General features: G+C 34.7%; 1 protein-coding gene across 6 annotated transcripts in view; it reads right to left on the reverse strand.

The window, feature by feature from the left end:
* ASCC3 (activating signal cointegrator 1 complex subunit 3) overlaps positions 1 to 18,645 on the reverse strand; it is a 280,518-nt gene that overhangs the window by 82,260 nt on the left and 179,613 nt on the right. For all 6 annotated transcript variants that reach the window (XM_084513434.1, XM_084513436.1, XM_084513435.1 and 3 more), the window contains 5 exons: positions 9,964 to 10,083; positions 5,981 to 6,145; positions 4,995 to 5,081; positions 2,587 to 2,763; positions 260 to 485 (listed from right to left, as the gene is read on the reverse strand). In XM_084513434.1, coding sequence (XP_084369560.1) covers positions 260 to 485; positions 2,587 to 2,763; positions 4,995 to 5,081; positions 5,981 to 6,145; positions 9,964 to 10,083 — 775 coding nt within the window. The remainder of the gene's footprint in view (positions 1 to 259; positions 486 to 2,586; positions 2,764 to 4,994; positions 5,082 to 5,980; positions 6,146 to 9,963; positions 10,084 to 18,645) is intronic.

Here is an 18,645-nt window from a genome sequence, read left to right on the forward strand (position 1 = left end):
AAGACATATCAATATCCATGTCCATTCTAAGTGTGTGCTAGGATTGGCAGGACATAGGCCAGTCTCATCCATATTACAAACACAAGCTGTGGAGACTGAATGAGCCTTCTGTATTGGACAGACCAGAATACCATGTTAATGTGTTTCATGGTTTCCAGACCAGAGTGGGTTTGGTTTCTTAATGAACGTCTCAGACTTAGTTCTAACTTGCCTATTAACTTCTAATAGTTTAAGCAGATCAGCATTGCTGAATTCTCACCTATTTCATCTTTTCTCATGTCCTTCATCTTGTCTACAGTGAGATTCTTCTCTTCCAACTTTGAGAGGACTGATGGTGGTAACACGGAGAACTGTCTCAGAGGGCTAACCCAGCCCCACAGCCGCTTGTCAATGACTTTGCTGAGATTCAGTAGTCGATATGTCATTGCAGGCCAACGTTTCCTAAGGGCAATCTCAAAAAGAGCTCGAACAATACGAGCTGCATTCTGGAGAGCAAAAAAAAGGCAAAAATGTTGTAATTCACTCAAGCATTCTTTGTAAAATGAAAAGGAACCCATAGACTCATCTTTGACCAACCATAACAATAGATTTTTCTTTTCAAATTTATTTCAAACACTCTTGAAAACTTTATTTTTTTCCATTACTGTCTAATGGCAGAACTACCTCATGATTGCCTACAGAAATTATGAAAAGAAACATGTGCAATTAATTACAGTTGTAGTGGCAGGTCTGTCATAGGATTTTGAACAGAAGATCAGGGAGTTCTACTTAGTGTCCTCCTCCTTCTCCCCCCATAAAATACACATCTGCATGCTTGGTTTAAATGGAAATTCAAGATTTAAGATTTTACCTCTGTTATACTTCCATAATACCCACCCATTTCACACTATCTTCACAGATGTTTAATAATTTTTTTTTGAATATATTACAGTCTCCCAAGCCTATTGCATATGTATAACTAAACTATATAAATCTGCTTTGGAGTTGGAAAATTAATTATTAACATAAGTTTGAATGAGGTCAGTCTTATCTTGAAAACCTAAGTTATGATATTCCTTTCATAAGCAGCTTATCAGGCTGTATTATGAAGTTGTGGGTTTTCTTTTGATTTTTTTTTTTTTTTTTTTTTTTTTGGCCTACCATTACTGTGCCGGGATTAGCAATCCTGTTCTTGATTCATTGAGTAGAATACAATCTTTCTCTACTGGCTCTTCAATGCCAACAGGCATAAAAAATAGAAAATTATTTGGCCATGATAGGAAGCATATGTTACTAAAGAAGCTTATTTCTTTTACTTAGAAAGGGTGAATGATTTTCCGAATAGCCACTATTCAATTAAAAAAAAAATGCAAGTTATAGCACTGGTTCCACATGCACAATTTATGAAGGTTTGAGAAGATCATGTTTGCCTCACTAAAAATGTTATAATTGAGACAGACAAATAAAAGCAATTGTTTTGAAAGTGAAGATTAAAAGAATCATACTCAAGATGATCTTGCTGTGCAAGTATCACAATTTTTATGATGTGTGTAATGATTTCAGACTCATTTAAGCCCAAACGTGCTAGGAAATTTAAACACTTCTGAAGAAGGTAATGTTGCTATGAAAATCTTGCTGGCGAACGTAGATACTTTTGAGTATTTAACTCTGACCTTTAGCACTGACTAAATGCAATTTTTCAAATAATTCTGTCCAAATTTTTTTATTTTTATTTTTTTTTTTAAGGAGAAGAGATAAAGTATTCATTGCATACACACACACACACATATATATATATAAATTAAAAAAAAAAAACAAAAAACAGACAGGATGACCTAAAAGGTAAAAACTTTGTAATCTATTCCATACACTTATTAATGTTGCATATCTGGTATTGTCTATGACATTTGGTCACTTTTGAGTTTTTCAAAGTTCATAGTTCTAAAACTTCAAACAACACCTTTTGTGTTCTAAGATGGTCTCTCTAACTCTGTAAGCAAGCAGTTCTGTGTCACAGACTTGCAGTTCTCTTTCTTTTCAGTGTTATAACTAAACATGCTGTACAGCTATTGACCATTCATCTGTCAAATTAAACCAACAAACAAATATATGTTGATATACAAACTTACACAATAAGTTCTAGCAATAAATTTGTAATAGCCTACCTTTCTTGTGTAAACCAAAGATGTGAATAAAACACAAATTTATGTTTTATGGAATGAAATATAAAAGTACATAAAACAAACATATATTGCAACAGTTTTCCAGATTCAGAAGAAAACCCAGTAAGGTAAGAATAACATTTCTCAGCAACTAAAATTAGAACTACTAAATATAATAAGACTACAGGGGTAACATCAATGAAAGGAACATTCAAATTTAACAACAAAAAAGCAGTACTCTCCTAGTGTAGAATTTTGCATTATTTTTCCACTTAGAAGTATACCACACTCATGGAAGGCTTTTATTTTCAAATCAATTTGCATTAAAAAAATGTCCAGCTGAAGGTCTACTTGTAAACGTTTGAGAGAATGAAAACTTGTAAACGTTTGAGAGAATGAAAACAGCAGAAGGCAGCAACAGATTCATAAAAAATACTATTTTTACCTGTGCAACATATGCAGAATCTGATATAAGAGAGAAGCTGTCCATCTCCCCTCTGCTAATATATGTTTGAAGGAGGATATTTATTTTTCCGTAGTTGTTTTCCACACCTCCAGGAGCAGGAAGTTCACAGAAATCATTCAATAAGGTATCCAGTTCTTCTATTTCTTCTTCTCTTACCTAAAACACACTTATACATTATGAAGAGGCTGGAAGAACTTGATAAAAAAAAAAACAAAAACTTTTATACTAAAATCAAATTTTCCTTATAATATTGTTACATTATTTTTAAATTAAGTCTCTAGACTTAAGGGGGGGGTGAGCGAAGAAGCAAAACCACATCTTCCAGAATGTAGCTAATAGGTCATAATTGAAACTATCTTAATAGTGACACAATTACATTTTATTATTCATCACCATCTATTAAAGTTGTCATTGACATACAAAAATTTGATATGCCACAAAAATTGAATCTTCTGACCCTACCATCCTTCATCTGATGAGATTTCATTTTTATTTGACCAGAGTAAAACCTCTGTCCATCTGGATTAGGGCAATTTTGAAGTAACATTAAATGCATTCATTATAGTTACATAGTTTGCATGTGGCATAATACATTTTTAACTCAAAACTGTGAAGTACTATGATTCATGATATTAAAGTTTTCACTGTTAATAAGATTAAGTCTTAATATGAGTAAAGAAATATTCATATCTATGGTTTGAATAATGCATAACATTTTACATTCTCACTCATGACCCTTACATGGCAAAACCAGCATAAATCTACATATTCTTTGATTTACTGATAGTCTGTTAGTGTAAAACTTATTTAAAGAGGGTAAATGTTTGGTCCCTGCAGGGAACCAGCTGAAAGCAATTTTCATTTGGACCTGACTACCTGACATACAAAAGACTTTAAGACAGTTGGGTTAAAAGCCCAAACTATCCAGCCACCTATAGAAAAGAAAAAGATGGACATATGTCCTTCGGTCACAGATGTCTCCAGTGTCAGGGGAATATTATGCTCTACTTACACCAGCAATTTTGGTAATTTTTTCTGGTCTTGCAGTACAGGTAAAGTCCAGATCAACAATTCAGCTACTACTGACCTACTTATCTCAAGATACAGAATTTTAAAAGGTATTATGGATACACTTTTCTTATTAGCAAAAGTCACAATTCATATCACAAAGAGGGATAAATTCGGAGTTACTCTTGTGCAAATCAGTTTAACACTCAGAGCTCCACAGCTAGAGAATCACAATAAACTGGAAATGATGTTGCACTCACGCCATACCATACAAATCTGAGAAAGCAAGCTGGAAAAACTATGTTTTAGTCAAGAAGCATCAGTAGACTTTACTACAAATATAGAAACATATCACATCATATTTTCCATATGTTTTCCTTTTAAACATTCAATTATGCTAAATTTAGATCCAGAAAAGTAATATCACCATCATGAAAAAAAAAAAACCTGTCTTTGAAAATGTTGCATGTATCACTGTGAAACCTCACTGCTTATTATATTCTGTAATACAAGAGATTACAAAATAAAATTTCTCCATTAGATAAAGAGATGGCAATTCTCAGACAATGTGTGTAAATATGTAGATGGTGAGGGATTTACACTGCCAATTCACAGAGCCAGGTGAACGAGAGCCAACTCTGATCTGAAAGTTGTATAATTGTGTTAAAATGGCACTGAGCCCAAGATAATAAACCCTGTGGAGTCTGGCTTGCACCTCTATGAGATGCAAGCATGGGCAAAAAAGTTCATGCCAGCTTGCAATATATTGTATTGTATCCTTTCCACAGAGGAGGCAAAAAGTGAGGGTGGAATTGAACCGAATATGATAGTAATGTTATAGCCTGTACAACAGAATCTTTTAAAACAACTTTCCAGATTTCATTGTTGAAAATAATTTATCAGAATTCATCATTCTGATAATCTAATATTATCCTCTGCATGAAGTATATCAGAGTTAAATTCAGTGAGCCCTGCCTCATTTCTGATACAGCAAATTGTTCTAATATTGATTTAGACTTCAAACAGAAAAACTATCTCATCCCTGGGTGCACCATTCCAATGGACACTTATCTTCACCTGTTAATAATTGAGAAGCTGAAAAGTTCTTAAAAGCATTTAAAAGGAATTCTTTAAGATCCATAACTAGTTATTAAATGTGCACTACAGTTCATGCTGAACTACATATAAGTTTGAATGAGAGCATATATAGTTCTTGGCAATCATTCCTACCTAGAAAATATGTTTTATTTTTAAATAAAAGAGTTTAGTATTTAACGAAACTTCAGTCTATAGAATAGGGACTTATTATTTATGGAGTGAGTACTACAGAAGTGTCTAGTTCTAAGACATATACTTTGTATGAGATGATAAAACTTTACCTTTATCTGTTCGAATTCTTCGGCTTTTGACACTATAGCAAGAATGTCACCGTCTGTTTTATGAGCATCAAACAATTCATTGAAAGTCTATTAAAATAAAAAGAATTGATTTAGTACCGACAAAAAAAAAAAAAAAAAAAAAAAAAGTATATATAATGCAAAGGAAAGAAACATTAACCAAGATTTTTAAAGGCATTTGAGTTTAAAAGGTAAGTAAGTTACTGGATGACTAGAGGGATACAATTTAAACTGGAACAATTTCCAGAATGACTTCTTGCTACTATCAGAAAATTAGTCACATCTAAACTCAGGAACATAAAATTGAGAGACATGCAATCTATGGCCATTAAAAAAAAAAAAAAAAAGTATACGATATATTTGAAACATATCTGTGTGACTACTTATACATAGTGATAGTAAAGATAGTAAGATAGTAAAAAAAAAATAAATGTTAGTGCTCTGATTTTTCAGCATTTATGCAAGAAAAAATATCTATTTGTTCCAAAGGAATGGTTCTAAGATGAAATGTGTACTTTAAACCAAGTTAACAGTACTATAGTTTTGTACAAATGCATCTTCCTTACAAATTTACAACACAATATGATTATCATAGCAAAATTTGTTTAAGGTTGCACATGGCAACCTGATAAAATTTTCACTCAGGAAAAGCCTTTTCATTACCAACCTCTACACTTGAATGTGCTATTGTGTACCAATGGTTGCACATACTGTTGGTATCAAAAAGTTTCTTACAATTCACCTAAAAGTAGGCAAAGACAATAGAAATTTCATATCAACTCCAATTTTTCATTGTTGCTTTTTACTTAGTTTCTGTCTTTTTGTCTCTATTTTCTCTCTCTCCATTTTGGTAAATATGATCTGAAAATTTATTTAAGAAATCAACTACATATTCTGTGATAGAATACAACTGGTATAGGTTCAAAAATAAAGTAAAAAACCCACAGAAATAGAATGACATATTTTACCTCTATAGTATTGTATTTAATATAGTAGTGGCTGGCAGTTCTGCCTAAATCTGTTGAAGAAAAAAAGCCAGTTCTTTCTTCAAAGCGAATCATGCGGGCTTTGTCCAGTTTTCTGCCGACTTCAATTACCAGTTGTTCTCTGTGCTTTTCTAGACTTGGATCCATCTAGACACCAAACACACACACACAGTTGTTTGTAAAAATGAAAAAAAAATATGGAAGTGTTAAATGAATGATTTTATTGAAACAACTCAGTACTAAAGACAGAAAGCAAATAAAAGTTAGGTACAATTAATAAGTCAAGATTTTCTCGAGTTCTCACAAATTACAGCTATGTTAATTTTACTGACCAAAACCCGAATGTAGAGGACAAAGTAGTCAGAATATTACTTATTTTACGATGCTTTGAGACTATCAATGTGTTGTAGACTGATAATATTGCTGATGAAACTGAAGTGTGATTATGAAATAAACATACAACTAAGCCTTTGAAAGAAATTTTAATGAAAGAAATGAAATATGGAGTGAAAGAAATATGAAAGAAATTTTCATATTCTTCATTAAATTATCATTACAGTATCATTTCACAAAAGTATGCAATCTTATGGTATCTCCACTTCATTAAAATATTTTGGCTGCTGATATACCCTGCCTGGGTATCTGACATGAGAATGGCTTTGATTGCATCACAAACAGAATACACTTCACATTGGATTGCTGAAATGATTACTAACAAAAAAGCTCTAATGTCTCCAAAAGCTTTGAGCATGCTGTCCTCAGCACCCTTTATATTTGTATCAAAGTTCAGGGACTTAGACATTTTGTCCAAGTAACAACATACATTATCTTAGTAGTACGTACAAGATGGGCCAAACCCCCACCTGAATGGGTCTGTTGTATAATTGGGTGTTTCTACATCATGCACCTGGGTTAGCCTGACTGACTGGGATGGGTGAAAATAGTCATGTTAACCCTCTGGTGCACCTATGATATGGCTCTAATTAAAATGGCAATGGTAAGTCACCAAATTTGAAAAGAGTGAAAACTGTTCTAGCACAGAGGCAGCATTCTTGTTTCTGGGCTTGTATAGCTCAGATTCCTACAGAGTATGTCATATCAGCCCTCTTGGTAAACGTGCATCAGAGATACATGACCAAGACTGAAAAAAGGACCAAGCTTGAAGAATTGGTATGCTTTAGTTTGTTTTGGTTTTCTCTGGAACAATATTCAATTTCACCTTTTTGCTGAAGTGGTTCATCTGGTGGATGGTGAAGCTGCAAACAAATACAGTAATTTCCAAAAAGCAGCTGCAAGACTAGTTCCTAATATTCCCTGTCTTTGCGATTTGCTCCAAAGCTGTTTCTCCTTAGTTATGGCTTGCCTTAGTTTCAAGTGAAAAGATAAGATGACAAAGGTCTAGAGTGCTTTTCTCAATAGTAAGTTATGCATTGAGGTCAGATTTCAGAGCAGAGGTGGTCAAAAAAAAAAAAAAAAAAAAAAAAAAGTGATCAGGATGCCAGATGTTTAACATTTCATAACTAAAGAGGAAAAAAAATTCAAAACACTTCCCTACTCCTGCCCTCCTTTGGCAGCCCAAATTACCTGCCAATCTTTTGCCTTACATACAAAAAAACGTAAAGCTGTAACGGTAGACTAATATTTTTTTTTCACAAATACAAAGGTTTTAACTTTAAAGGAAAGGTCACCAACTTGAAAAGGCCGAGAAACAATATTCCAGTTCAGAGAATCCATGGGTAGTACTCTTCTTGTTGAACTAGCATAATTAGAAATCCCAGAGTAAAAGATCCAGCCTAGAACAGCTCTAAGCCGTACTCTTAGAAACAACCCTTGATAATTCATGCCAAAGGTTTCCCCGATCTGACACACATTTGCTCCTCTCTTTCCTCCCACTCTTTGTTTCTTCTTGCCTCTCACCATAAGTTTTGCCCATTTTCCTCTCAGTAAAAGGCATTATCAGCACTTCTGGCAAACAATGTAAAAAGTTGCTAATCAAAGCAACGGGGCTGGAGTAGCACCTGTGCCTGGGCAAGGGCCAGAATCTGTTTCATGGGGAATGAATGGTACCACCCTGGAGAGAACACGCAGGGCACATAACGTGTTGGTGCACAGTGGGTGCACACTTGCCCCTCTCTCCCTGTGCAGGACAACACCCCCGGTTGTGTGGACAGGCTGGACCTTTCCTGCCCTGAAGGAATCCTTGGATGTGGTGAGTGCTGCCTGGCTTCCTCACCCTGCAGAAGGGGAAAGGAGGATGGGTTTGCATTTTCTTAGTGCCACTGAAGAGCCGAGAAGAGCATGACGCACGGCGGCTATGCAGATGTATGTGTGCTGAATGGGTACCTCTGGCTGTCAGCCAAAACAAAGACAGAAATTGGCACACTGCAAGGTTACTAAGAAACAATAATATGCCAATTATGAAAACTGAATACCTGTAACTAGAACAGGAGGAACACAATGACCTACGTGAGCAAATCTATGGTTATGCCCACAGCTGGCACTATACCACCCCATATACTTTCTGCCTACAACACATTAATAGCTTTGAAGTTCAAAACTGTTTTTGTAGAAAATGACGGGATTGGCATTGGGTTTGCTCCTATGTGACTGAATAACACTTCAAATTGATGTAATTTGTTGTCGCCTTAACACAAAAATAGGAATATCTATTATTAGCACAGCAAATCAGAAGGATAGAGAGGAGGTCAGTGGCAGGAAAAGCCAAGTCCTGTCAATCTCCACTTTCTCAGCAGCTGAATAAAAATGCACAAGCAAGGGAAGGGGGAAACAACACCTATTAATTATTTTTTTAAGTCTATAGAAAATATTTCTGCTAATGCTGTATTACTTATTTCACCAGGTACTACCACCATGGTTGCCTTTAACTAAAATTAGTCAATAAAACTAGAGGAAAATACCTAGTGGAAAAAAAGAAAGAATTTATAGGAACGGGATAACAATATTCTTTTCACTTAAAAAGCAACTTTTTTATTTTCATTTATCTATTACTTTGTGATTTTGGATAGTGTTAAATTAACATATAGAAATGTACTATATGGCTGTTTTGTAGAAAACAGCTTTGAGATGACCCGAGAAGATCTAAAGGCGTATACAGAAGCTTGCTTAAACCACAGACTACCTACCTCCAATCTAACTTCTGCTATCAGCCACAAAAACTATCTGAAAAATCTCTAAATACATGTTACAATGACTGAAACAGCATTTTCTCACAATATCATGATAAATTATTAAGTCACAAAACAGATTCAGGACATGTGAAATAAACTGCAGTTATGTACTTGTGAGTTTCATCTGCACTACACTCAAATTACCTGTGTCCAAACTATTATAACATTAAATGCTTTTAACTAGCTATACAGGAGGAAAAAAAATATTTAGATAATCTATAAACTATGAAAGTTCCTAAAAATTATACAGAATCAACTGAACTTGAAAAAAAACACGTAACTGTGTTCTGATTTATATCAATGCATAAAACACTTCTAAATAAACAAAAAAAAATGAAAATAAAACACTAACCAATCTTACAATTAATAAATCACAAGAAAAAAAATTGATGTCACGGGATGAAATATTCTGGAACAGAATATGACAGTGAAAAAAAACACAAGCAACTCAAGAACACTTTATTATATCATTTATATTTAGCCTACAATACTGAAACACTGACAGTAGGCCAACTTAACAGAAACTATCTGATAAAAATGAATGTCATCCTCTAAAGCATAGCTTGACCAGTTAAAATATATTTTATGTGAACAGAAGGGACCTCTTAATTTAGTGGTAAAAGTACTCGGCTGCAAAAAATATCTTTCTATTTCTAAACACTTTAAAAGAATTGCTGATGTCAGGTAAGTAGAAATAGCAAATATTTATCCTCACATCAGGGAAGGATTACAGACCCAGAACAGGTTACAGATTTTTTTTTTAAATGCATTTTATACCTGATAAGCTTTGTGACTGATGCCATATACTAATGGATTTGCTCTCATCCGTACATAAAGATAAGTGTAACTTATCCACTTTACTGCTTCTTCCACATTAGTTACTGTTCCAAGAGCAATCTGAAAATAGGAAAAGAGAGAAAATTAAATGTATATATTACAGCTGAATGTAAATATTTGGCTGAAAAAATACTGAATTCAGTGCATTAGCATTAAAGATAGTGTTAGTATGTTTCCAACATGAATTATATTAAAAAAAAAGCATAGAACAGTATCTTGAACCATTTATACATCTGTATCTTATGAACATCTAATAACAGTAGATATTAGCCCACATGATCTTTTCTACTGCTTATGATATTTATAATTAAAAGAGAATACTGAGCTAGCTTATTACAGAGAAGAAAAAAATTGTAATTCTTGAGTGAATATGATCAGGGTAATTTAAAGAAGAACAACTTTAAAAAAATCCTACAGTTAAAACATTAACTTTCATACGAATGTAAACACTTTCTGGTCCTAACCCAAATCATACTGACAGTCTTCAGGATTTTCTTCATCATACCCCTATTTGGCCATCTGTTTATATACAGTTCCTAAAAAAGTCTGTTCCTTTTGTATCTGGCAGGTCAAACATACAGGTACCTGCTACTTTTGTTATATCAAAACGTAACAAAATTGAATAGGTAATACACAAATATATTTATATATTTTTCAAGGCCAAATCAGGAATACGAGAACAGTTTTTTTATTCAATAACTTCTTTTGATAACTCTGTAGTTGTTTTATCATCATATTACTTACTACAGACATTTTTACGTGACAATCTTAGCTCTATTTTCTGTTAGTTACATTAACAATAAGCTATTTAGTGCTTATTCCATTTCTCCTGATTTTAGCAGGAGAATTTAATATTTATTGTATGCTCCATTAAAAATATATTTTGGTTGTGGCTTGTTCTGTAAAACATGACAAATCCCTCTTGCTGAAATTCAGTGATCCATTATTATTACATATATATATTAATGATATTTTTCTTTCATTGGTTTTTGGATTTCATGTAAACATTCCTCTTGACTTGGAAAACTAAAAACTTTATGCAACTATAAGTGATTTCATATGTATGTTCAGATCAAAACACCTAGACCTCAATAATAATTTAGGTACTTTTAAAAATAATGTAACTACATTACATTACATATAATACTTATATACAAATATCAAAAATAGTAATGAAAACTCAGTTAAAATAACTTAAAACCTTGTTGATTTCAATGACTTGGGAGTCATTGAAAGCTTGTCTCACACATTTCTGAAGTGTTGTTTTGTTCAACACCATAAGAATGTCAGGGAAAGACCCATTCTGTTGTTTTTCTAATTAGATAGCTACATAATGCACTGAAGTAACTGAAAAAGACATTATTAAACATCCAGATTTTCATAACTACCACAGGGAAGACATCTAATATAGCCTACACATTATTAGTCAGATTGCTACCTAGGTTAATTTCAGCATTTGATTTCTTTCCATGATTCAAATATCTTTCAGTGCACAACTTGAAATAGCATAACAACGTTGTACAAGAGCAACAGTTTCTGTCAAACAACCGCTTTCACAAACAGGAAAAGATAAAATTCTCATTATAGAAGATGGGGAAACCTGACAATTCAAAAAATATATTTTTCCCTCATTTCTTCAAATATCTTCTTTTATTATTTACAAATTAACTATTTACACAGTTAAAAGTAAAAATGAGAAAAAAATGATTACAAAATGCTGCTGGGTTTCAGATACAGCACTGAAATATAATACTGCACTTTTCTTCCTCCCCCAACTTTAAAAAACAGTTACTGAATACTATGCTGAGAGGAAAACAATAGTCTACTTATAAATATTTGCTGCCATCTAGCGTTCAAGTAAAGCTTTTGTGAACTATTTGAAAATGTGTACCTTTGTTAAAACTGTATGACAGGGAAGTAATCTTAATGTAAACACACACAAGTAACTTCAATATAAATGATTTACAAAACTGGGAGACCTCTTAATTTCTAAGATATTTAGTATTTGTAAAATCAAAAAATGGATAAGTTGATTCTTTGTTAAAGAAAATAAAAAAGTTCTTCATTTTCCATCATTGCCTAAACAGTAGGTATGAAGTTATATACAAAACAATCAATGAAAAGAAATACTTTCCACTTTGAATTTGTATGGTTTGATTGCACTAGTTATCACAAAACTTTGATTGCAAACGGTTGTCACGGATGAGGTTGCTGGTCTCATGCAGGTCAGGACAGTTCCCAGGGCCCCGGACACCTGGGGAACAAAACTTCTGCTCCCCTAAGCCTACACCTTGCATCACATTCAGATTAGCCATTTAGTCACTCAACTCCTGAGTAGTGTTTTTGGAAAGGCTTTGAAAGAATCCTGTGTCTCTTCTGATAACCAAATACCTGCCCACTCTATTACCTTCAGATTGCACCAGGACAGGTAGGCTTTTACTTGAGGAACACAAAAAATAGATTAGGAGGTTTGGTCCACCCTAAACAAGGCACCACCTTATCTTCCTGACTTCATAACAAAATTGTAACTAAATGCAAGGAAAAGCACATCCCCTGAGGAAGGTACTGTCCAGCATTGCAAACCCTCTCCTGTTTCTAGCTCTTTAGGGAAAGGCTAGTCCCAGAAACAAGCTGGGGTCCAGCTGTGGATGTCAGGGAGGGCTTTATCAGGTGGAAACAATTAGGGAAGGAATGGTGACCTGCACTGTATGAGCTATTGATGATAGTTCCCAGATAAGTTAAAGTTTATGGTCTAATTAAACCACATCCCCTGCATCTTATCTTTCTTCCTGTATTTCCAAAAAAATACAGCTGTAGGTATTTTCTGTTTGCCAGCTGGTCAACTGACCCAGGACTCTCTCCTCTCAACTAAGCACCCTAACCACTTTTTTTTCCCTTCCATTATGCCTAGTGCATACACTGGTAGAAAAGGAAGAAGGTATCTCCATGCCTACACTGAGAATCACTGACAATTTACTCCTCTTCTGCTCATTTTTAGAAGAAAAAACAAGCAACGCAGACACACAAAAAAAGAAAAACACAAACCCAAACCCAAAACAAATCCACAGGAAAGAATTCTCAGATAGAGATGCTGAAGTACATGTTCAAAGTACTACTTTGGTGTCAACTCAGTGAAGTTGGGTGTACTTTATCTTTTCCCACTACCTCAGAGTAGTTTCCTAGGAATAAATATAACGGTCCTTTGAGGTCAGCATTCTGTCTCTGAGATTGCCCTTCACCATCTGCTGTTAGTTAATAAGAAGCAAGCACCATATAAATTTCTCTTGAATTCTTAAACTACTGCATTTCAAGGTCTTCACTTAAAGTACATCTAATAGCTTTCAATGGATTTTTAGTCAATGTCTGTATAGTTTTTGAACTACACTACCTTTTACACAACTTCTTGCAGGAAGAAGTTACACGGCCTAACTGCCCCCTTTTGCATTTTCTGAACCTGTCATCGCAGCAAATATTCCCTGGTTCTTGTCCCAGGAAAAGTCCAATCAAAAAGTACAAAACTCCATCACATCATATCCCATTTGTTTTTGTTCTTGTCTGAACTGTGGAGGTATGCCTGTGTTATTTTTCCACATATGCTATCTAGTCCTTTGTCCAACACTTCTGTGAAAATGTCCCACTTTTACAGAATTAATTTTGAAAGGTGAATTTAAAAAAAAAAATATATATATATATTTCCCAACATTACCCAAATTTTATTTCCTGCACCATATAAGCAGGTATACAATTCAAGGCTCTGGATTTCACTTTGTGATTGTGTGGCTAGGATTACATATTGTGTTGCACCAGCTGAACCATTGCCTCATTCTTAGCTGCTACCCATTTCTGGCAAGAGACCTGATCTACATAAAAGCAACCTCATATGCTTTTGAAAACATGGAGCCTTTCCATATTTCCAACTGCTGCCCTCATTTTACTAGTTCTTCTCTCAGCTATTGATCTGCCTATAATAAATTAAGAATTTAAAGAATTCAAGCAGTGCTTCTGGCCTTTATTTGGTTTCTCTTTACAATTACAGCATGAGCATTTGGTGCATTTGGATTTCCTAAATGGTTTGTAATAAAAAACAGACTTCTTCCTAAATGTGTCATATTTTTATATACCAGTGAAGATTTGCTGGTGCTAATAAGAGGCTCTATTATGGCAAAGATGCCAGTGAACATCTTCTTACTGTCTACACTTCTGTAACGAATCTGTCAACAACATAAAATTAGTCTTCCTATAGTGCTATTGTTACTGTCAAATGGACAGCGTCTATACAATATTACCCAAACTAATGTGCTTCCTGTGACTATCTACTGATCAATATGATGGCGTATTTTTTAAATGTATTTACTGTTTCATAATGCTGCACACTAGGGAATAGTTATCTCCAGCTAAATCAGAATGATTTCCAAAACACCTGTCCTTTTCAGGGGATTGTGATAATTTGGATCAAATCATCATATATATAATTTTAAGCTGATACTGAATAAAAAGAAATGAAGTTACTTTCAAAACCAACAAGCAAACAAAACCAAAACAAAACAAAACAAAAAAACAACCATAACATAAAAAGTCATTGCATCACTCATATCAAACGACAAAACAAAGTTTCATGCATTTTTTACTCTAATGCTTTTCGGCATTTTCCATTGCTTTTTACTGACAACAATTTACCACAGCAATCAACAAAATTCTGCTTGCATCTTTACCTGCTTTAAACTGCACTGCAGCCACAGGATCTGCACTAATTTAAAGTCACTACTGTTTTCAGATAACACTACTATTGCATGAAGTCTGAAAACAAACAGTTGATCTTCAAAGAAGTACAGAATATAGGATTTTTTCTCCTTTACAACTGTGGCTTGGACAATAATAAAATAATCATCTATAATATTTTATTCTGGCATCTAACCATAACAGTTTATTTTTTATCAGTTTTATATATTTATGTATTTACATTTCATACAGGAGTATTTGTTATTCCTGAAATCCAAAATTTAATTTTCTGTCTATACTAGTTGGTCAGTTTTATATACTTTTCTCCAAAATCCCCAAATCCTGTGGTAAAACTGCTGTAGTTGTAAGTAATTTTTATTATATTGCACACCATATATTTTCTATGTATCTTTAGATAAATTTAGATGGATACCCACTATGAAACTATTTTTTCCTTCTTCACTTCTACTATTTTGACAGGACAGGAGAATTAACTTCTTAAGGCTACAGCTTTAATGTAACCCAATTATTTCTGCAGTGTGTACTAGCACTATTTTTCAGAGTACTACTGCATTTGATGGATGGACCATTTAATGGATGAGGAATTGGCTGGATGGTAGCACTGAAAGAGTTGTGGTCAATGGCTCAATGTCCAGGTGGAGACCAGTGATGAGTGGTCCCAGGGGCAGGAATTGGGACTGTTATTATTTGACATCTGCTTCAGTAACATGGACAGTAGGATTGAGTGCAGCCCTAGCAAGTCTGCAGATGACACCAAGCTGTGTGGTGCGGTTGGCATTCTGGAGGGAAGGGGTACCATCAAGACGGACCTGGACAGGCTTGAGGGGTGAGCATTTACAAACTTCATGAGGTTCAACAAGGCCAAGTGCAAGGTCAGGGCACCTGGGTCAGGGCAATACCAAGCACAAATACAGGCTGGGTGGAGAATGGACTGAGAGCAGCCTTGATGAGAAGGACCTGGGAGGTGCTGGTTAATGAAAAACTCAGCATGAGCTAGCAATGTGCTCTTGCAGCCCAGAACGCCAACCACAAACATCCTGAGCTGCATCAAAAGAATTTTGGTCAGCAGGTCAAAGGAGGTGATTCTTTCCCTCTACTCTGCTCTTGTGAGACCCCACCTGGAGTACTATGTTCAACTCTGGGGTCCCCAACATAAGGACACGGACCTGTTACAGTGGGTCCAGATGGCCATGAGGATGATCAAAGGACACATGAAGAGAGGCTGAGAGTTGGGGTTCATCCTGGAGAAGGAGGCTTTGGGGACATTTTATAGTGGCCTTCCAATAGTTAAAGAATACCCACAAGAAAGATGGGGACGCTTTGTCAGGGAGTGTAGTTACGTATATTACAAGGAGTAATGGTTTTAAACTAAAAGAGGGCAGATTAGATAAAAGAAGGACATTCTTCACTATGAGGGTGGTGAGGCACTGGAAAAGGTTCCTCCCAGGATGTGTTCAAGACCAGGTTGGATGGGGAATTGAGTAACCTGGTCTGGTGGCAGGTGTCCCTGCCCATGGCAAGGGGTTGGAACTGGATGGGCTTTAAGGTCCCTTCCAGCCCAAACCATTCTGTGATTTAATTTATTTTTTTCTTCTGCGTAGAAAGTTCAATGAATGTAAATTCACTTGTACTCTAAGGAAAACAAACAAATAAACAAACAACAACAAAAAACAACACCAAACAACAACACCAAACACACAAACAAAAAAAAAACAACAACAACTCCCCTTAAGCTGCCATACAACAGTCCCCTGTGATTTCTGGAATTGCCAGAAGATTTCTGCATTTTGGAACTACAGCTCAGATTAGAGGAGCAACCTGTTAAAACCACCCTCCCTTCTTCCCTCTCCAGAATATCATATGCTGGAAGTGAATAGCTAATATCTTATACTGTCTTAATGAAGCATTACCAGCTGAGAGGAAACAGTACTGAAACTCGAGTTTCAAGTCAAATCTTCTTTTTCTCAAATGCAATCACATCATATAAACACCATCTTCACCACATTAGAAAGTAGACTTCTTTTATCTCCACTACTCCTAAAAGGAGGGCTGTTCCAGATCACAGTGCAATTCATTCTTCTTCCAATATTGGCCAAAATTATGTTTTTTCTTTCTTGTAGCTCTAGTTCCCAGCTAGTGAGAGAGCTTTTGTACTTCCTTGGAAGCTTTCTTTTGCTAAACTAAATAAACAAAATGTTTTAAAGTAAATCAATACAGTATTTTCTGCACACAGACATACAGCAAACAAACAAAAAAACCCTTAGCTTTTCTGCTGGAGCTCTGTGGAAGGAATACAAGAGATTCCTTACATAATTCAGTTAGGCACATTAGCACATCCACATAACTTCTAGACAATTTGGAGCAACACAGAACATGCCTGAAAAAAACAGCAGTGTACAGCTATGCCATTTGTCTTTTACTATAAGTCAATCACAGAGATCTACACTGACCCACTTCTCAAAAGGTGCTTATTGCAAATTGTTTTTGTAATTCTACACTGACCTGACAGGTGGAAGGAACTAGAGTTCCACCATCAAAATAAAATAAAAATACTAAAAAAAAAAAAAAAGAAAAAAAAAAAAAAAACAATAAAAAACAGAACATAAGTTCTTTGTTGTGAAGAAAATATTCAACTCTTTATTCCTTCATCAGAAAGTATGTGACGTCCACTGAAAAGCTCTTTACTTATGTTATGTATTTGTCCTCTGTTTAGAACTCTGTTTCATTATGAATACCTTCAATATGGGCATGCAAGATATGATTCTAACACAAATGGGAATTTTTCATCTATGTAACAAGAATCTTGCACCATACATGCTGCAGTTAAGAGATTTCCCAGAAAAAAAAAAAAAGGACTTGTCAAAGTGATCACATCTTTTTCAACTGTTATATCCAGAGCTGAAATATTTTTCAAATACTTTTGACTTTTGAAGTTCAGATACTGCACACCTTACTGAATTGTACAGACTATCAGCAGAAGTTACTCTATTGAGGTAGTATGTTCTCTGAACAAGAAGTTTTGACTAACTCTCAGGTAGAGGTAAAGGAAAAAGTATTCTAAATAATAAGAAATACATTTGTTTATAGCTCGTCACAGGTAATAGATTAGATTCTATTCTGTTTTTCCAAATTTCTGTTTTCATTAAGGTACAAAACAAGCTGTATGTGTGGAACCACATTCGTTTTACTTAACTGGAGGAACCGAAGAGTAAGAAGCATATTTAAAGTTAAGTACTTGAAATACTTCAGAGAGAGAGTATAAAGAATAAAATAATAATAATAATAATAATGATAGTAATAACAACAACAACCAAACAAACAAAAACACAACAACAACAACAACAAAATGTCCTCTAGGAATGCACCTTGTGTCTCACTCACTAAAGAGGAAGCCTAGATCTGAAGGTATTTTATGACTTAGGACCAAACCTATCCCTGCTAGTTTTTAGGGTGCTGAAAAGTGCAAGCAATCCTGGCTTTCACAACCAACTTTAGGACTTAAACTATTTTTATTAATGTGATGAAGAGGTTTGGGAAAATTGCAAATGGCTCTTTCTCCTCACATTTGGATCCCATGTGCTGGGAGAGTTTAATTTCTCTCTTCCTGACTGTACTCAGACCACTTCAGAAACTTGAGTTAAAGAGGAATAGCTGTAAGGAAATATTTGCATCACAGCTAAACCTTATTCGAGTTCTGATGTGTGACAGAACTTGGATATAGGGAGAATACTCGAACAGAGAATTTTCCTATTAACAGGAACTGAATCAATAACTTACAAGAAACCTTAAAAGATTTTTTTTTAAACGTGAATTATCAAACTTAGTCATTTTTAAAGAAGAATCAAGGGATGAATCTTGACATTCTAAAAGGTCACCGCATCC

The sequence above is a fragment of the Aythya ferina genome (genome assembly GCF_964211825.1).
Source record: "Aythya ferina genome assembly, chromosome: 3".
NCBI classification, from domain to species: domain Eukaryota; kingdom Metazoa; phylum Chordata; class Aves; order Anseriformes; family Anatidae; genus Aythya; species Aythya ferina.